General features: G+C 41.4%; 1 protein-coding gene across 1 annotated transcript in view; it reads right to left on the minus strand.

The window, feature by feature from the left end:
- The window catches only part of LOC146382309 (neural-cadherin-like), a 104,698-nt gene that overhangs the window by 15,955 nt on the left and 72,619 nt on the right, over positions 1 to 16,124 (minus strand). Inside the window, exons 17-27 of the mRNA XM_084932869.1 lie at positions 14,738 to 15,021; positions 12,654 to 14,262; positions 11,857 to 11,950; positions 10,891 to 11,075; positions 8,519 to 8,748; positions 7,760 to 8,037; positions 5,637 to 5,851; positions 4,124 to 4,251; positions 3,809 to 3,936; positions 1,545 to 1,668; positions 187 to 370 (exon numbers count right to left, since the gene is read on the minus strand). Of these exons, the coding sequence (XP_084788995.1) occupies positions 187 to 370; positions 1,545 to 1,668; positions 3,809 to 3,936; positions 4,124 to 4,251; positions 5,637 to 5,851; positions 7,760 to 8,037; positions 8,519 to 8,748; positions 10,891 to 11,075; positions 11,857 to 11,950; positions 12,654 to 14,262; positions 14,738 to 15,021 (3,459 nt within the window). The remainder of the gene's footprint in view (positions 1 to 186; positions 371 to 1,544; positions 1,669 to 3,808; positions 3,937 to 4,123; positions 4,252 to 5,636; positions 5,852 to 7,759; positions 8,038 to 8,518; positions 8,749 to 10,890; positions 11,076 to 11,856; positions 11,951 to 12,653; positions 14,263 to 14,737; positions 15,022 to 16,124) is intronic.

A 16,124-nucleotide genomic window follows, 5' to 3' on the forward strand; every position in this document is an offset into this window, starting at 1 on the left:
GTCATAAGGGAAATACACGAGGTTATCACAGCAAGAGCATGCGGCTCTGCAAAAACACTTTATGTAAGGCAAGGTTATCTTCCCACAGCAGCAACTTTCCAAATTGGTTTGTACACTTTGCAAAGTTTTAGATGTAAAACTGACTGGAAATGTCACAGTGCACCGAAACGTATCCGGCATGCGTACCTTGATCGCACTGTGGCCCTGTAAAGCCTTTTTCACACAGGCAGCTTAAAGAGCCCCAGTCCCCATGACAGTGACCCCTCTTGCCACAAGAGGAAAGCTGCTCCAGGCTGGCGCAGTGGTCATCAATGAGAGTGCAGCCTGGCAATGTGTTGGAGGATTCAGCAGGGGAACCAAGGTCATATAGCTGAATGTAAGAATAAGAGGAGAAAATTTTGAAGACAGTGAAAATACAGCAAAGGTGGAGGTATCTGTCCTTGTAGTTCTAGTGGATGGGATGAAAAGAAACATGACTGCAAAGAACTTTGTGTTATTACCATAAATGAATGAAGGATACTATAGCTTTACATTAGATTTTTTAATTGTTTAATAATATCTTAAATCTTGGCTTTCTTAAAAGTGTTAGTTTTTACAGTAAATATCAACACTAATGGTTAACAAGAGCTACAAATATAATCAGAGGTACTATGCAACACATAAGTGCTGTAGAACTGTTGCTAAAGCACAGAAAATCCTGAATCATGTCACACTGATCAATAAAAGATGTACTTGACACCTGGATTTAGGTGGCAGGCAAGGTGTCTTATTTCTGCAGACAAAAGCGTTGGCTGCATTAAAACGAAGGCGCTGCACTTTCAGCAGCAAATGAAAGGGTGTAAATTCTTTCAGTATAAAAGTGGTTACAGTCACGGGTTAGTGTTGTCATTACTGTAGTAGCAGCTGTTATCTGTACTGATTCCATGTACTTCTGGTAACAATTCAAAAGTGCTTCCAATACAGTATTAAATACCGCACAGCATGGGGAAGCATGGTGGCACTGTGGTTAGCACTCCTGCCTTACAGCAAGAAGGTCCCAAGTTCAATTCCACCATCAGGTGTGTAGTTTGCATGTTCTCCCTGTGTTTGTGTAGGTTCACTCCGGCTGCTCTAGCCTCCTCCCACAGTCCAAAGAAATAGCAGTTAGTGGGGATAGGTTACTCTAAAATCGCCCGTAGTTATAAATGTTACTTTGCACATTATTACTTTATAGTCAGGATATGTCAAGCGATAATTCATTCATGTAACACATGATAAAGCATTACCGAGTATAATACTGATAACATTCTGGATCATTACTGGTACATTTACATTTTAAAGACAGAGACACCAGAAGAAAAAGGGATAAGTAACCAACATCAACATTCATAAGGTTTCCCCGCACTACCTTGAGGTCACATTTACATTCTTATTGAAGTGGAGACCTCCAGGTAAACAATAAGAGGTACAGTACAGTAGTCAATTCATCCATCTACCCAACCAGCTTTATAAAAAGCCTTCACGGTAATGCATATGTGGTAATCTTGACCTGCTCCAGACTTTACCTTGCTGTCCACACGCAGGTTCCTTATACATCCAGTATAGTGTTTGTGCTGTAGCTGGGGATATTCATATGACATGTTCTCATTGATCCCTCCGAGCTGCAGAACATGACTTCCATTGAAATACCTGAAACGCATGCAGAACAAAAACTGAAGAAATCGAGCAGAAGAAAAGGAACCAGGCACAGTACATTCTCAAGGCTACAATTAAAAACACAGCTCTCAATATAACGAAGGACACAACAGTTAAACCAATGCATACACAGCATATTGGCCTTTCATGGTAGAGATTCACAGATGATTCTGAATCTTTCTGAGGCTTTCATCACCTTACATCTTTAGACAACAAATTGTTCCTTTTCTGTTATTTTTTAAAATATGCATGATGGGTAAATTACATTTGCCTGAAACAACCAACTAATATGCTAACTAATATTCTATAATACTGGTGGTATTTTCAAAACGAGATGTACAAAGTGATCATTTTAGCTTGTTAACCTGGTATCTGACCTGCAAATGTCGTAACTATTAATGTTCCCTATACAAGTCACAACACACACAGTTAAATGCTTCTTAAAGGTTCACAAAATTTAGAGGTTATTACCAGCAATAGCAGCAGTATAGCTCTGATGTGCATTGTTAACTTCAGAAGCTCACAGTTTAATTACACAACATAATAATGAGCACAGTGGCAAGCCAAGGCCACGATAGGGGGGAGGGGACAAATGTATAGCTGTGACAAAGCGAGCGCCACTATAAACAGAAACATAGTGAAAGATTAGTTTGGCATTTTAAGGATTATATCTGAGGCTTTTATCAACAGCTCCCCTCCTCCAGAGAGGCCTGCTTGGTACACAGAGAAATTGAACGCTCTGAACTCAGACTAGTCTGAGTCACTATCTGATCTCATTTACAAATAATGCTCGTGCATAAACACAATTTCTGATATTATTTATACAGCATGAAGACTAAAGGTTTTGCATGACTGCAGCATCACATACCAGACATAAACATATTGTTTTAATGTTTTATTTATTTTGCAGAAATAGAGAAAAAGCAGACTGTAAATGAAGTTTTTAAATTGTTGCACAAATGCAATTAGTCTGATTTCCAAGTGATGTGTGTCCAATGGGCACAGACCAAAATGCCTCAGGATACAATCTGATAGACATAAAACTAATCAGAGCAATGAAACATGATGGAAAAATGTAAACAGACTGCAGCATGCAGAAATGCGAGTCATGAGAGCAATTACTGCCAGCTTGGACAAAGCCGGTTGGAATTCTGCTTGAATGTGACGGGAGCTAGACTCATTCTTCTTGAGTAAATGAAACATGAGCAGCCCAATTTGTCATTTTTCCTGCTAAGATATTGAATCTGAAACATTTAACTGAGTATGAATAGAAATTAAATCAGCAGCAATTTTGATTTTGATAGCAATGGTTTAAATTATTTATTTATTGTTTTTATTATTAGTCAAAGCAAAGGATGTATTACAAATGGCACTTTCATAGTAAACTAAGAATCCAACATTAAAATGCTATGAGCAAGCAAAGATCAGCCTTTATCTACTAAAGCTGGTCTCTGGTTTCCAATTAGACATTTCCAAGCAGTGTTGACATGATGTACAAACATCCTTATCATTTCAGTCACCTCCCAAACAATGTCAATAGAAGCTTGGTTTAGGTGGAGACATCTTCCTGTTAAAAGGTAGTTTTTCCTCCCTACTGTCACCAAGTACTGGCTCATAGGACAGTGTCTCATTGCTTTTTTTTAATAAGGTCCTTAACTTACAGCATTAAGCATCTTGAGCTGCCTGCTGTTGTGATTTGGCACAGCATAAAAAACCATCTATCGACAATTGTGTGTATTTTTTGATTTTTTTTAATAGTATTGCAAACTACTGCTGCTGTTGCTAGAGAACTATTTAGTCCTGTGGAAACACTGGGCATTTAGACACCGTCCCATGGGTCAGGCAGAGTTTTGGGTTTAAGACCAGCGAACAGAATGAATAATTAGCATTTAGGCAAATTTCCCCTGAGAAATTACAAAGTCCAACTGTTAAACAAGTTAAACAAGTGCAGCTATTGTATTTTTCTGTGTGTGCACTTGTGTGTACGGTAAATTATAACAGATTAATTGATTATCTCATTATTTATCAGTGGTGTCTTAATAAAACTGTCTCCCTTCAAAATTCAAAGGAACCACTTGATTTGTTATAATGTGCAGCATTGGTCACACTTTCTTTATTTAAATATTGATCTTACTTTCCCCTGTTAGGTGTGACTCCTCGGATTTCACAGGATGAGCGGTCCTCTGTCATTGCCCACGAGTCTACGCCTTCTGCCTCCATGACAATTGCAGTGGCACATCGATCCAGAGTAAAGCGTACTTCCTTTAATTTGGGCAAGAGTGAAGAGAGAGGTCATCTCTAATTCATGTGTAGATGTGTGAGTGTACTGCTGCCTGGCACTCTCTTAAAACTGTGGTATATATGTATTATAATCTGATGTCTTCTGCGTACTCAGGAAGAAAATGGGGAATACATGCAGAGGGATTTGGCTTGAATGTGCATGTCTTACTTTACTGTTGCTCCTCACATCGAGGCGATGCCAGCGTCTATCAGCCACCCCGACATTATTTGTTAACTGGAGCACCAAGGTCCCAGAACCATGGTTAATTTTCAGGCTAGGCGTCCCTCCAATCAGCTCTGAGGAAGATAATGATGAGCATTTACATCAACTAGTCTAAAAATCAGCATAAAACTAAAAAAAAAAAATGCAGAATATTAAACTTTAAAAATCTAAAGGTGGAGTGAATAAAAAACTGTGATGAAATGCATCACAAACAAACAAAACAGGCAGAAAAAAAATGCAAGATGCAAATAACCAGTTTGTGTAGACACAGGAAAAACCCAAGGGATGTATGAAAGCATCTCACATCAAAACAAAAACACAGTGTGAACCAAAAAGGAGGGTGACAATACAGTAACAAAGCCGAGCTGTACAACGGAATCAAAATTGCACCAGAAACAAATAGCTTTAAAATAAGTTGTCAAATTGTAAACAAAAACAGCTTAATAGTCAGTTTCCCTGAGTTACTATTCCCAATGAGCTCTGTGCAAGATTTTTGAAATTAGAAATTAATTTTTTTAAATGGTGACACAGACAAATGACACTGAATTCACCTACAAATTCACCTAAAATCTGAGAGTTAAATATCTGAAAACCTGAATAAAATATATATGCATGGCTCGATATCAGCAGAGGTAAATTAGAAAGCATGTTTTCTGTAATTTCCCTGAATCAACCCCTTTGAGTAAAATACAAAATTATGGATTGAGGGACTAGTAATTTGAAACTGTATGCATGTGAGTGCGTGTATCACAGCACAAATATTTATACCATGATGGCGACAGCACTGTAATCCAAAAATACAATTCAGACTGGTTTCTATGGATCTATATCTACTCGAGGAAACTTAATTTATCTGCACAATTACAGCACGTAATTTTAATTACATTAACAATAACATGAATCGCTGTAGTAACATGATTTCAGTTTCATTACCATGATTCTTATGATACTGAATCACTTTGTCTAAATGCTGCATAGTGTAACTATAAAGCTTTATGCATAGCTGTCCCAATGCAAAATAACCTATTCACTTTGATGAAATATTTACTGCTGTCCTTCACCTGGCAGAATGAGTTTTGAGCCTCTGTGTCAGCAAGAATAAACCCCACTGATGTGTCCTTGAGTGAGACACTGAAAGTCTATAAGCCTGTTCTAAAGCTGAGCCGCCACTCTGACGCAGGGGGTAAGCAAAACAGAATTCGTTATGGCAGACGGCAAACTATTACATACACATTAAACAGTGAAACGGGGTTTCCTGCATAGTACCACATTAACGGTATAACTCAGTCAAGTGAGTGCTCCTATCTCTCAGTGGTGCACTAACGAACAAAACTTGCCTCGTATATCTGATTAGCTCCCACCCAGTAATTAAACACACAAAATTAAGTCGCAGGTTTGAGTGCAGTAACGGCCCAGAGGCCCCTTGGCACACATCTAATTATACAGACTCTTTCTTTACCTATGGCCATGTAGTCTTCACTGTCCCCAGACATAAGAGTGGCCATTGGGCCGGCATACAGTAGCAGTCCGTCATCTTCCTCAGTCATAAACTCCAGTGAAAGATAGCTATCAAAGCAAGGCCTTATGGGGGGAAACCAGGCATAGCCGTTGCCAAGGAAACTAACTCTCATCTGCTGACAGTCTGGCCCCTCAAGCTGTGGGGGGCACTGGCACCTGTAGCACCAAGGAGAAAAACAGTGTGGAAAATCAAGGGAAAACAAGGGGAAAGAAACAATCAGTGTCATTCAGTTTTGAGTTCGGAGAAATCTTCACGCTGTCCAATCTCTGGATAAGTGCATGGCGACTTTTCTCCGGCATACGTGACAGCTTTGTTGATTCACGCAGACAGAGGTTTGACTTTGCTCTAACATGCTGGCTGTCAACAGACAGCTGGGAAAGCGCTTTTTCAAATTGCATGCATTAGCCACGAAGCCCCAAATGTTCAACTCCACATTAAATCAATTAGCTATGAACACAACATTACTCTGATCTATTCTTTATCTATCACAGCTGTCTGAGCTGAACCCTCTGGAGGGAGTTCCTGCTCAGCACATCACATTTCCTTTGTTGGAAGATAATTATTTCCATTTCTCTCACTTTTCTATGTGTCGAAGCACCACAGATTTTCTCTTAAGGTATTACACACTGGCTGATAACTGTGCAAATGCTTCATCTTGTAGTTATCCACTTTGATTAGGACTTGAGTGGACTGGAAACTGGAAATTAAATGTGTTTTATGATTTTGCTGACTCTGTTTGTGAGACCACAGTGTTAAACATAAATAATCATACATAAATGCCATACAAAGATACACATAGTAAAGAAAAACAGCTTATTTTTGATGGTGGGGATTGAGGGGACCAGTTGATCTCATCCTGTCCTCTCCACTGCAGGCATGTGAGACAAGCTGGCTTTGCTGATAATGTCAAAGCCATCTATTTTCATGCGGTGTCTGAGGAAAGCTGTGTGTACTGAGACTGTTAAGGGATGTTTCTCCCATTGCTGTTTATTCTGCAGAGGGGCAACACATGTCAGGAATACTGATCCATATGCAGCAAAAGGGGCGGCTTAGGCAGAGTGTAGCCTTATGCATACATATGCACACGCAAAGCACAGTGCACCTCGCTCGTCCACAGTTTCTTCACGAGAGCCGTGCCGGTCCAAATCAGGAGGTGCATGGCATGTTTTTCTTACTTCTGACTGACAATATCTGATCAGCTGCTGTCTGAGGTTTCCTGTTAAGCTCCTTTGACAGAGAATAGAAGCAGAAATTGGATTCTTTATGGCTGGACTGCATTCACAGGAGGGCATATATGACACATACAGGGAGATACTCTTCTTACAGAACAAAGGCTCCTTGCACCAATATACAGATAAACTGGAGCAGAGACAATTTAAAGATACAAGGAAAAAAATGTGTGCACGCTGCTGTTGACAAACTTGCATGCTAACTGAAATTTTAAGAAGTTGTGCGCATAGAGGGGGAAGGGTTAATCTCCTTGCCCTATATATATTTTTTAATCCAAGCATAAGTATGTACATGAAACAAAGTGCATGCTGTTTCTTCGGTGATATATGCCCACAGAGACCTACACACTTGAAGTCCTGAATACTGACTGCAGACATTTATCCATATATAAGGTTAAATTCAAAGTACAGGTCTATAACCTTGATACCGAGGTTAGACTCATTATTTGCAAGAACTTTAAAAATTTCAATAACGGGCTGTAGTGATACACACCTCATTTCAAAATCCTGGCAAGATAAACTCAGTCAAAATCACGTGCACACACTCAAACATTGATTCCACGGTATAAAGGCAAGCCTTTAAAAAATGAAGTAACTGCAGATTTAGCTAACAATACAGCCGAGCTCCTCAAGACTTTTAGTTCTTTTCGTTGCAGCTGAAGAAGATTTTTTTCACAGGGGACCCACAGTAATTCTGGGCTCAATTTCTAAGGTATCACTCTAACAGCAAATCTACTAGGACTACAAAGAAGACTGCTGCTCTTATTTCCGTTAAATATCTTTTAAGAGCCTATTTCATCTTAAGTTCTTTACAACTGCAGAAATGCCTCTCACCTGTATCCGTTCTGCGTGTCGATGCAGGTTCCCCCATTAAGGCAGGGGTTACTGGAGTAGGAAGAGCAGCGTTGATGGGTCATTTCTCTGGCAGCGCAGCCACACACAGCCAAGGATGTTACTTTCACTGAGACCAGGGATAAAGCACCCGAGTCTATCAAGGTGGGTGAGTCACTGATGCTTAACTGTGTGGAGCAGCCACCGGATGTCTTGCAATCGGTGTGCACGCACTCATCTACTTGCACCTGGTGCACGTTCGCACGCAATACTGACTGCAGCTGCAGAGAGGAAAGGAAGAGCGCAGCAGATGAGTGAGACAAAAACGAGAATTACAATAATTGTGGCTGAAGATAACAGGGATTGTATCACCGATGCCGGTGGCCCGCGGGACACGCTGATTTACACTTGGCGAAACAAAACAGCTTCACGAGAAATGCAAAAGAGCAAGGCAAGGCCTTCATCATAAATATTTTAATATTCTAACTGGCTACTGTTAAAGAATCATGATATGTCATTGGGTATGACAGATGAATCACAGCGATGCATAATGAACACATGGACGAAAGAGGGCAAGACAAAGACAACAAATAAATGGGAGAGACAAAGAGACATGACAGGGGCAGGCAGTAAACAGACACAAAGTTGGTGTGAAAATCAAAGGGCAGATAAAAAGCTGCTGGTTTCCCTCAAAGCCCCCCGAGTGTATCACTTGATATACAAGCACCGATGACTATCTATCCTACATGATAGCATATGTACCTTCTTTTTATGTGCGTCGAGGACACCGTGCAGCTTCTCTGGGCGCAGGTAGCCATTATCAGTTAGCACATTGAAATGGATGTCCACAGTTTTTTCGTCTCTGTCTGCGATGCTAAAAACGTTGATACTCCCTGGTCTGACAGACAAGGTTTCAGACAGGAAGTCCCAGAACGCCTCGAGCCGACTCTTCCCCTCGACACGAGAGTCGATAAAATCTTTTGCTGTAATGCCTTCAGGAGACAAAGAGAAGGGAGGTTCGTGAAATAAGAACTACTGACTTGTCAATGACAACTATAGAGTTGATCAAAGTCTACCAAGTTCCTGATTCTATTAGAGAACGTAGCCGAACATCCTTCTCTACTGATCCTATTTCCATTCTGAGTCATCCGTAAGGCAAATGAATCATGATGCACATAACACAAATTGTTTACTTTTTCACCGAAACAATGTTAGAGTCTTGACAAACTGTCTCGAACAGGATATTTTAATGACCGCAAAGGCAATCGCATTTGGCGTTTCACCTTCCAGTGATATGTGGAGAACGCGAGCAGTCACCTTTAATATCCCAAAAATGATAACAACCTGGAATCAGACGCATCCATAACAGCCTTTGACTCCGTTTGCTGAATGACTTTTTAAATGTCAAGGACTTTACCTGACACTTCCAAACTGACCTTTATAACTCAAATGTACTCTGAGAGACTGTCAAAAAAAATTAACACTCTGACATAAACTTTAGAATGTTGAAGAAGGAGGAGGAAACGATTATCAACAAGCAGTATGAATGGTTGCTTTACAATGCTTAGAAATGTTAAATAATGCAAGTATAGAAAATTCTTTTGACAGCATATTATTTTTGTGTTAACTGGATTGACAACCTGATAATCATTCAATGAAAAGTACCAATTTATTCTTGCCTGTGGGAGATGCTGTCTTTTTCAACATCAGCCTCGAACAAGAATTTAACAGCAGCAACAAAGAGCATGCTTTTTTTTGTCTGCGGAGGATGACTGAGAACAAGAATCCAATTGAAAACTTATTGTTATATAATTTTTTTTACTTATAGTCCTGGGGTCACGTACAAGGTGCAATCAAAATGTTCAGTTACTCAGCCCAAAATCAAAAACCTTATAAGGGTTTCCAGTTTAGCCAATCTCCCATTATAGTTAGTCTCGTTGGGCATTACCATATTGCCTTTTGTGTGGCAGATATTTTTAGCTTGCTCCCTCAAAGTCCAGCTCCTGTCCCTAGTATGTGCTAGAGCTGGCCAGAGAAAAATCCTCAACTTCATCTTTAGGTTAAGGATAACCAGTAACCCCATGACCGGAAGGTTGAGCAAGATACCGTCTCTACACACTGCTCCCCCAAAAGATTTCCACCATGTGGGACTATAAGGGGTTTAAAATAAAACAAAAAAAAGTTTAGCTAACAATGCTTAAAATACAAAGTAGACTGTTGAAAAACAAAACTAACTGAAATGAGGTTGTAAAGGCTGGAAAACTAACTAAAAAAAAAAAATATAGTGGAATGAGTTTTAGTTAGTTAGTTAGCTTTAGTTAGTTTCCTGTAATTTTATCACAACATGTCTGATGAAGCTTTTTTGGATGTTTAATGAGAGACTGAGAGTAAACTGCCTGTACTGATTTTCCTAAATCTGAAAAAAATAAACTAAAACAAATCATTTTAAACAATAAAAACACTGAGCTTAAATGACAAAATCTACTTTGGAAACAGAAAAAAATCAAAATGAAATAAGAATAAAAGGTTAAGAAATACAAAACTGAAATAACTTTGGTAGGTGAAAGTAAAATGCTGTTAAATGTTTCAATATTCATGGTATTGTGTAACAAAAATTGGAACTTTTCCATATGTAAACACTGAGTGGAAATTGTTACACTTGAACTTCTGCAGCTGTGCTATGCCGTCTATTTTCCTCTTTTTGTCATAGCAACATGTTTGATTCTCAGATTTGCTACATTTGCCTCCCTGCGACTTGGACCACTTCCCCAAAATGAAATTTGAAAATAAAATTGGAAGGACGCAGTTATAATAAACTGTAGGAGATCCAGTACACATCATTAATGCACAAAAGCAAATGCTCACAACAGAGTGATATTAAAAGAGCAGCCGTGCTAGAAGCGATGTGGTGCTGCCCAAACAGGCTACCTATGAGGTTACAGCAACTCCATTTGAATCAGCTATGTGCTTTGATTTTTTTAAAGGTGGAACATTTTGATCACATGCTGTACTGATGAAACAGGGAAAACAAAGTGCAACACATGTCTACCTGCTGTGCCGAAGGCACCCAGGGATTCAAAATGAACCCACAGCATTCATGCCAACATTTAAGTCAGTGTTTGTGCAAATGCTACCGGTCAAACGCAGTGAGGCAGACGATAGGATGGCCTTTTCCTCCAGCTCCCAGACATGAACTCTGACTCCTGAGATTACATCAGGCCACACACCATCAGACACCTCAACCCTCAGCCAGTAGCTGCCACCTGGAATGTTCTGTTGCAGGCTTAGCTCTCCTGAGCTCTGGTCCACACTGAAGTACCTGAAGAAACAAATGAAAGCTGTAAAGTAGGAAACTGTTGCTTCAGTATAAAATGAGAGAAAGAGAAATTTAAAAGCAGGGTTTCTTTTGTTTCTTAGCTCTTGTCTGAAAGATATATATGAAACAGATGGCAGACAGACATGTAGAAAATTGGTCAGTGGTACCTGGGCTCACTCCAACAGGGAATGCAAATTAATGTTAAAAAACAAAAAGCTCAGAGAAACAGGTAAACAAAAACTGCCAGGAAAAAAGACAGATGAGAAAGGAAAATGTTTCTGCTCGAAAAACTATTAAAAGGGCTTGATAGTTGTCATGGTAACTGTCAAAATTTGTTATATGAATAAAACAAATATGCAATTGGTATTTCTAATCTGATGTTAAGGGTGTGAACACTGAATAACTGCACGGTTCTGCAAGGTTCCTACGAAACAGCCTAGTAAGAAGGGCTGTTTCATCTAAGGAACATAACACAGGTGGATCAAGGATTGCTTAGGTTTTTTTGGTGGGGGTGTTTTTTAATCTGATTGTATATTCCAGAATATCGATCAGCTTGCATTAGAGGCCAAGGAAATAAGATTAGGAGGATTAGGAAAAAATAACTGTAAGACGGGCCCTTGTTAGCAATGTGCCTACAGTATTTCTTTTAGCCCACATCCTCTTTATTTTACAGTTTGGCAGTTCTTCTGATACATTATTACGTTAGCACTTGTACCACTGCTACACACTGGGAGATCAGCATGTTTTCAGAGAACATTAGATGCATTTAACAGTGAGCTCTTACTTAGCTGCACTCGTCTCCAGAGTGTAGGTTTTGTTGTCCCAGTCATCTGGATCTGGGGCATATACCTTCCCCAGTGCTGCATTCGCTATCCTTCCTGTTCAAGGTAAACACACACACACTGACTCAGTCTGGACAGAATCTGCTGATGCCAACACTTATCTTTTTCGTCCCTCTCTTCTCCTTATCTTGCATCCTTGTATTCTGTTCTACTTATTATGCTCATAACTGTGGAGTCCCACTGCTGGAATGAATAGGCTCTCAGTGCTCCACTTCAGAGAGCGTGGAGCTTAAGGAAGCGAGGCTATCTCAGTATGGATTATGTTATTATCGACCTGCAGTGCCAGAGTACTGCAGCTGGGTAAACAATGGCAGCCTGGATGAGTCACGCTGCTCCTGTTTTCCACAATTACCAAAAATGTCATGTAGCTGAGTGTGTGATCAAAACACTAACAAGCCAATGTGCCTAACCAACTTACCTGGAGGGTAGAAACACTATAAAGAAATAAGAATCATGATTCTTATCATATTGTGATGTTCAGATGAGCTTTAGGCATAGGGTTGGCAGGGGAAGACTCCGCTGGGAGCTTCAGAAAGGATGTGACAATGATATTACCATAAGAAAACACTGCTAGAATGTAATAGAAAGAAAGCAATTATGAATTCCAGACTACTCTAAGCACGTATGGTGGTGAAAACTTTCCCCTAGAGCTGTAGCCCCAGTTTTCCCTCTTGACTCAAGCTCTCCTTGCGCTGTAAAAAAAAAATCAGGGGCAAAAAGAAGAGAACAAGCAACTCACCCTTGTAGCTATGTACGTAGACATCTTTCTCTCCCGCCTGATGGGCGTTATCATTATGATCGCCAATAGTGATGGTGAGAGTGTTTGTGGCTGTCATCGGTGGCTCGCCGCTGTCAATCATAATAACAGGCAAGTGGAACTCACTCTGCCTTTCCCTGTCGAATCTCCGCAGAGCGGTGAGCGTGGCAGAGCCATTCCCATGGTCCTGTAGGTGGAAGTCAGTAGAGTACACAGAGGGCAGGGAGAGATAAAAAGGAGGCCCTTGCTCTGGGGAGTCTTTGTCAGTGACATACAGAAGAGTTGAACTCCTATTGAGCCAGACCACTTGAGGCACTGGACTGTTCTCCCACAGCATGGGAATGTAGGCTGTCTCCAGCTCTGGCCCGTTGTCATTCACATCTAGCAATGGCAAGCGGACCGTGACACTGCCACTCAACGGCGGGGTACCCCGGTCTGTCGCCATGACGACCAGCTCATAACCTGCCACTGTCTCTCGATCCAGCGGCCTAGCGACTGTGACCACACCTGCACCGCTGACTGCAAAATGTCCATACGGGTCTGACTCGGGGAGAATACTGTACGAAATGTCACCATTCGGACCAGAGTCGGAGTCAGAGGCCGCAACCTGGATGACGCTGGTTCCTTCAGTTACATCCTCCGGCAAAGGAGACAGCAGATACGAGCCTGGGGTAAAAACAGGGGCATTATCATTCTCATCCTCCACCAGAACCAGACAGTGGATCTGGCTGGAAAAGTTAGTGTCCTCCACTTTGATGGTGAGGTTAAACCTTTGCTCCCCTGGCTGCTCAAAGTCCAGCTTTTTCTTCAGCCTCAGAGTGCCCCTCTGCTCCAGTCTGTGGCTAACCATGTAGAATCTCTGCTCAGGGTCTCCTGCCATCACACTGAAGGCCAAATGTCCGTATGAGCCGGCATCGGGATCCACAGCACTCAGCTCCAGGATAGGAGCGTCTTCATTTGTGCTCTCAGGTACACGAGCACCGCACCAGTCCTCTCTAAACTTTGGCACATGGTCGTTGATGTCCGTCACCACTATAGTGACGGTAGCTGTACCCGTCATGCCGCCACCATCCCGAGCCTCTACCACCATATGGTGTGTGTCGGCATGCTCACGATCGAGCCCCTCTGCTGCCACAGAGATGGTCCCAGTGCTGGAATCAATTATGAAAAGATCTGCACCGTCTGCGTTTTGTGAATTTTCCGTGATTTTGTAGGTGAGGATTGCATTTTGGCCTACGGCTGCATCATCAAGGTCTACAGCCATCATTTCCACAACTAATGTTCCAGGAGGGGAGTTCTCAGCTACACTGCTGTGGCAGTTATCAGGCGCACATGAAAAAGTGGGGGCGTTGTCATTGATGTCCCACACGTTGATGATAACATCCGTAAAGCCGGTAAGTCCCTCGCCCTCCTCGTCAGTTGCCATGACAACAAAGCGCCAGACAGCACGCTCTTCTCTGTCCAGGGTGTGCTGGACGTACATCTCCCCCGTGATGTCATTGATCATGAAGTGTGACTCCGCCCCTTGGCCATGAATGGAATACCGTATGGCACCCTGGTCTGCATCTTTGTCTGGGTCAGTAGCTGTCACCTGCAGAGATAAAGACAACTTCCTGAGAAAATGGATATTCATTCATCCAGTCAACCCCAAATTACTGCTTCCTCTTATCTCACCTCAGCCGTCACCCAAATCTTCTTTGCTTTCGGATTTTTTTAGACAGCCCATTTAAGTGTTTGCACTTTTCCCTGACCACCCAAATTAAAGCAATAAGCTCTGATCAGGCATGTTTCTTACATCTGGCCTCGGAGTAAGTCTGACAGCTGCACTGCTGAATTTCCCCACACAACATCTATCTCTGTAACTTAAATGAAATTTCTAGAACGTTTTAAGCTAGGGTAAAGCACTAACAGTAGATAAACTGAAATAACATGTCACATTTTAAAATTGTGATCATTACTTAGCCGCAGCTATGGCCACACTAAGAAGGCGGTGTTTTAAGGATTATTACAGATGCTTAAATTACAGTAATTACTGAAAGAAGCACAGTATGTGTGCAGCCTCGTACCTGTAATACAAACACGGGTGACCCATCAAGCTCCTCTGTGACAGATCCGTAGTACTCATTCATGGAAAACACAGGTGCCTCATCATTCTTATTAACCACAGTAACTACCACCGCAGCGTAGTCTTCCCATTTCCCATCTGAGGCGAGAATCAGAAGCTTGTACCTCTTCTGCTGCTCATAGTCCAATGGCTGTGCAATAAAGATTGTCCCAACCTCTGGCTCGATGTCAAAGACACCACCTTTGTTGCCAGATGTTATCTGGTAGCGCAGCTTGGCGTTGGCCCCTGCGGCAGGAATTAAAAATGCATGTTTGAAAATGTGTTTAGTATCATTTTTACAATGTAGTAGAATTCACAGTGGGCTTTGTTCATGTCATTATTTCTTAAATCTCTGCATGCTGATACCTCACTATTGTCCCTTTTCATTTGTTGTTGCATTCCTCCAAAAACAAAAGAGTGTAACCACAAGGGTATTACACCTCATTTCCTCTAAGACCTGACTATTAGTAGGTTTTCATGTCTTCCTTTCTTCTTTTGATTACTTAATTAAATGGAAACTTTGTACCTCGTCTCCCTGGCTTTAATCAGATACTAATTAAAAAAAGAGTGTCGAAAAAAGTAAAAGGGAACATGAGAGCGAAAAGCAGCATAATGCGCTCTGATAGTTCTCCCTAGGGAATGATTGTGAGGCTTGGGAGAGGGTGGGGGGAGGATTGTAGTTTAGTGGCAAGGAAGTCAATATCTGAAGCTATGTGCTGTGTCTCTATGGTCACCACCCGGTGTGGTGGTTTAATACTGGAATATTTAAGATAATCTCCTGCAATGTACAGTCTTTGCTTTCAATCATTTTGTTGGGTTAAAGTAGCTTCAATCCCATGTAAATACACTAATCTGTACTATTAACACAACCCTTACTGACAAAGTGCTCCGTCTCCCACAGGGCCCTGGTAGGCTTATTGCGGTCAAACCCAGGGTGGAGTTTTTAAACAAGACAGATTGAGTAGAGCCTCTTAGGCACAAGTGCAACAGTATTGTAACTTTAATGTTGGTGGTTGGAGTTATTCCACAGCTATTCATCATTAGTGCTGCAGCCCAGCCTAAGCTGCACCCCCGCTCCCCATAAATACTTGATTAACGGACCTAAACATGTCTGATAAAGGGATCTTAGGCTACTGCTATACAGAGGATGAGCAACCGCTTTATTGCTTAAATCCCACCCACCCACTGTGTGGGAGCGTGTCACTCTTTTTGGAACATATGTGCCACAGTGCATTACCGAGCACTTAAATGACTACTAAATCTAGCACACTGCTTGATTTCAGCAGCATGATTTCAGCAGAGCTCAGACCAGATTGGAAAGGACTGCCCACAGGGTAACTTTATGAATA

Source organism: Perissodus microlepis, chromosome 7, assembly GCF_051167445.1.
Source record: "Perissodus microlepis isolate ML-2025 ecotype Zambia chromosome 7, ASM5116744v1, whole genome shotgun sequence".
Lineage (NCBI taxonomy): Eukaryota > Metazoa > Chordata > Actinopteri > Cichliformes > Cichlidae > Perissodus > Perissodus microlepis.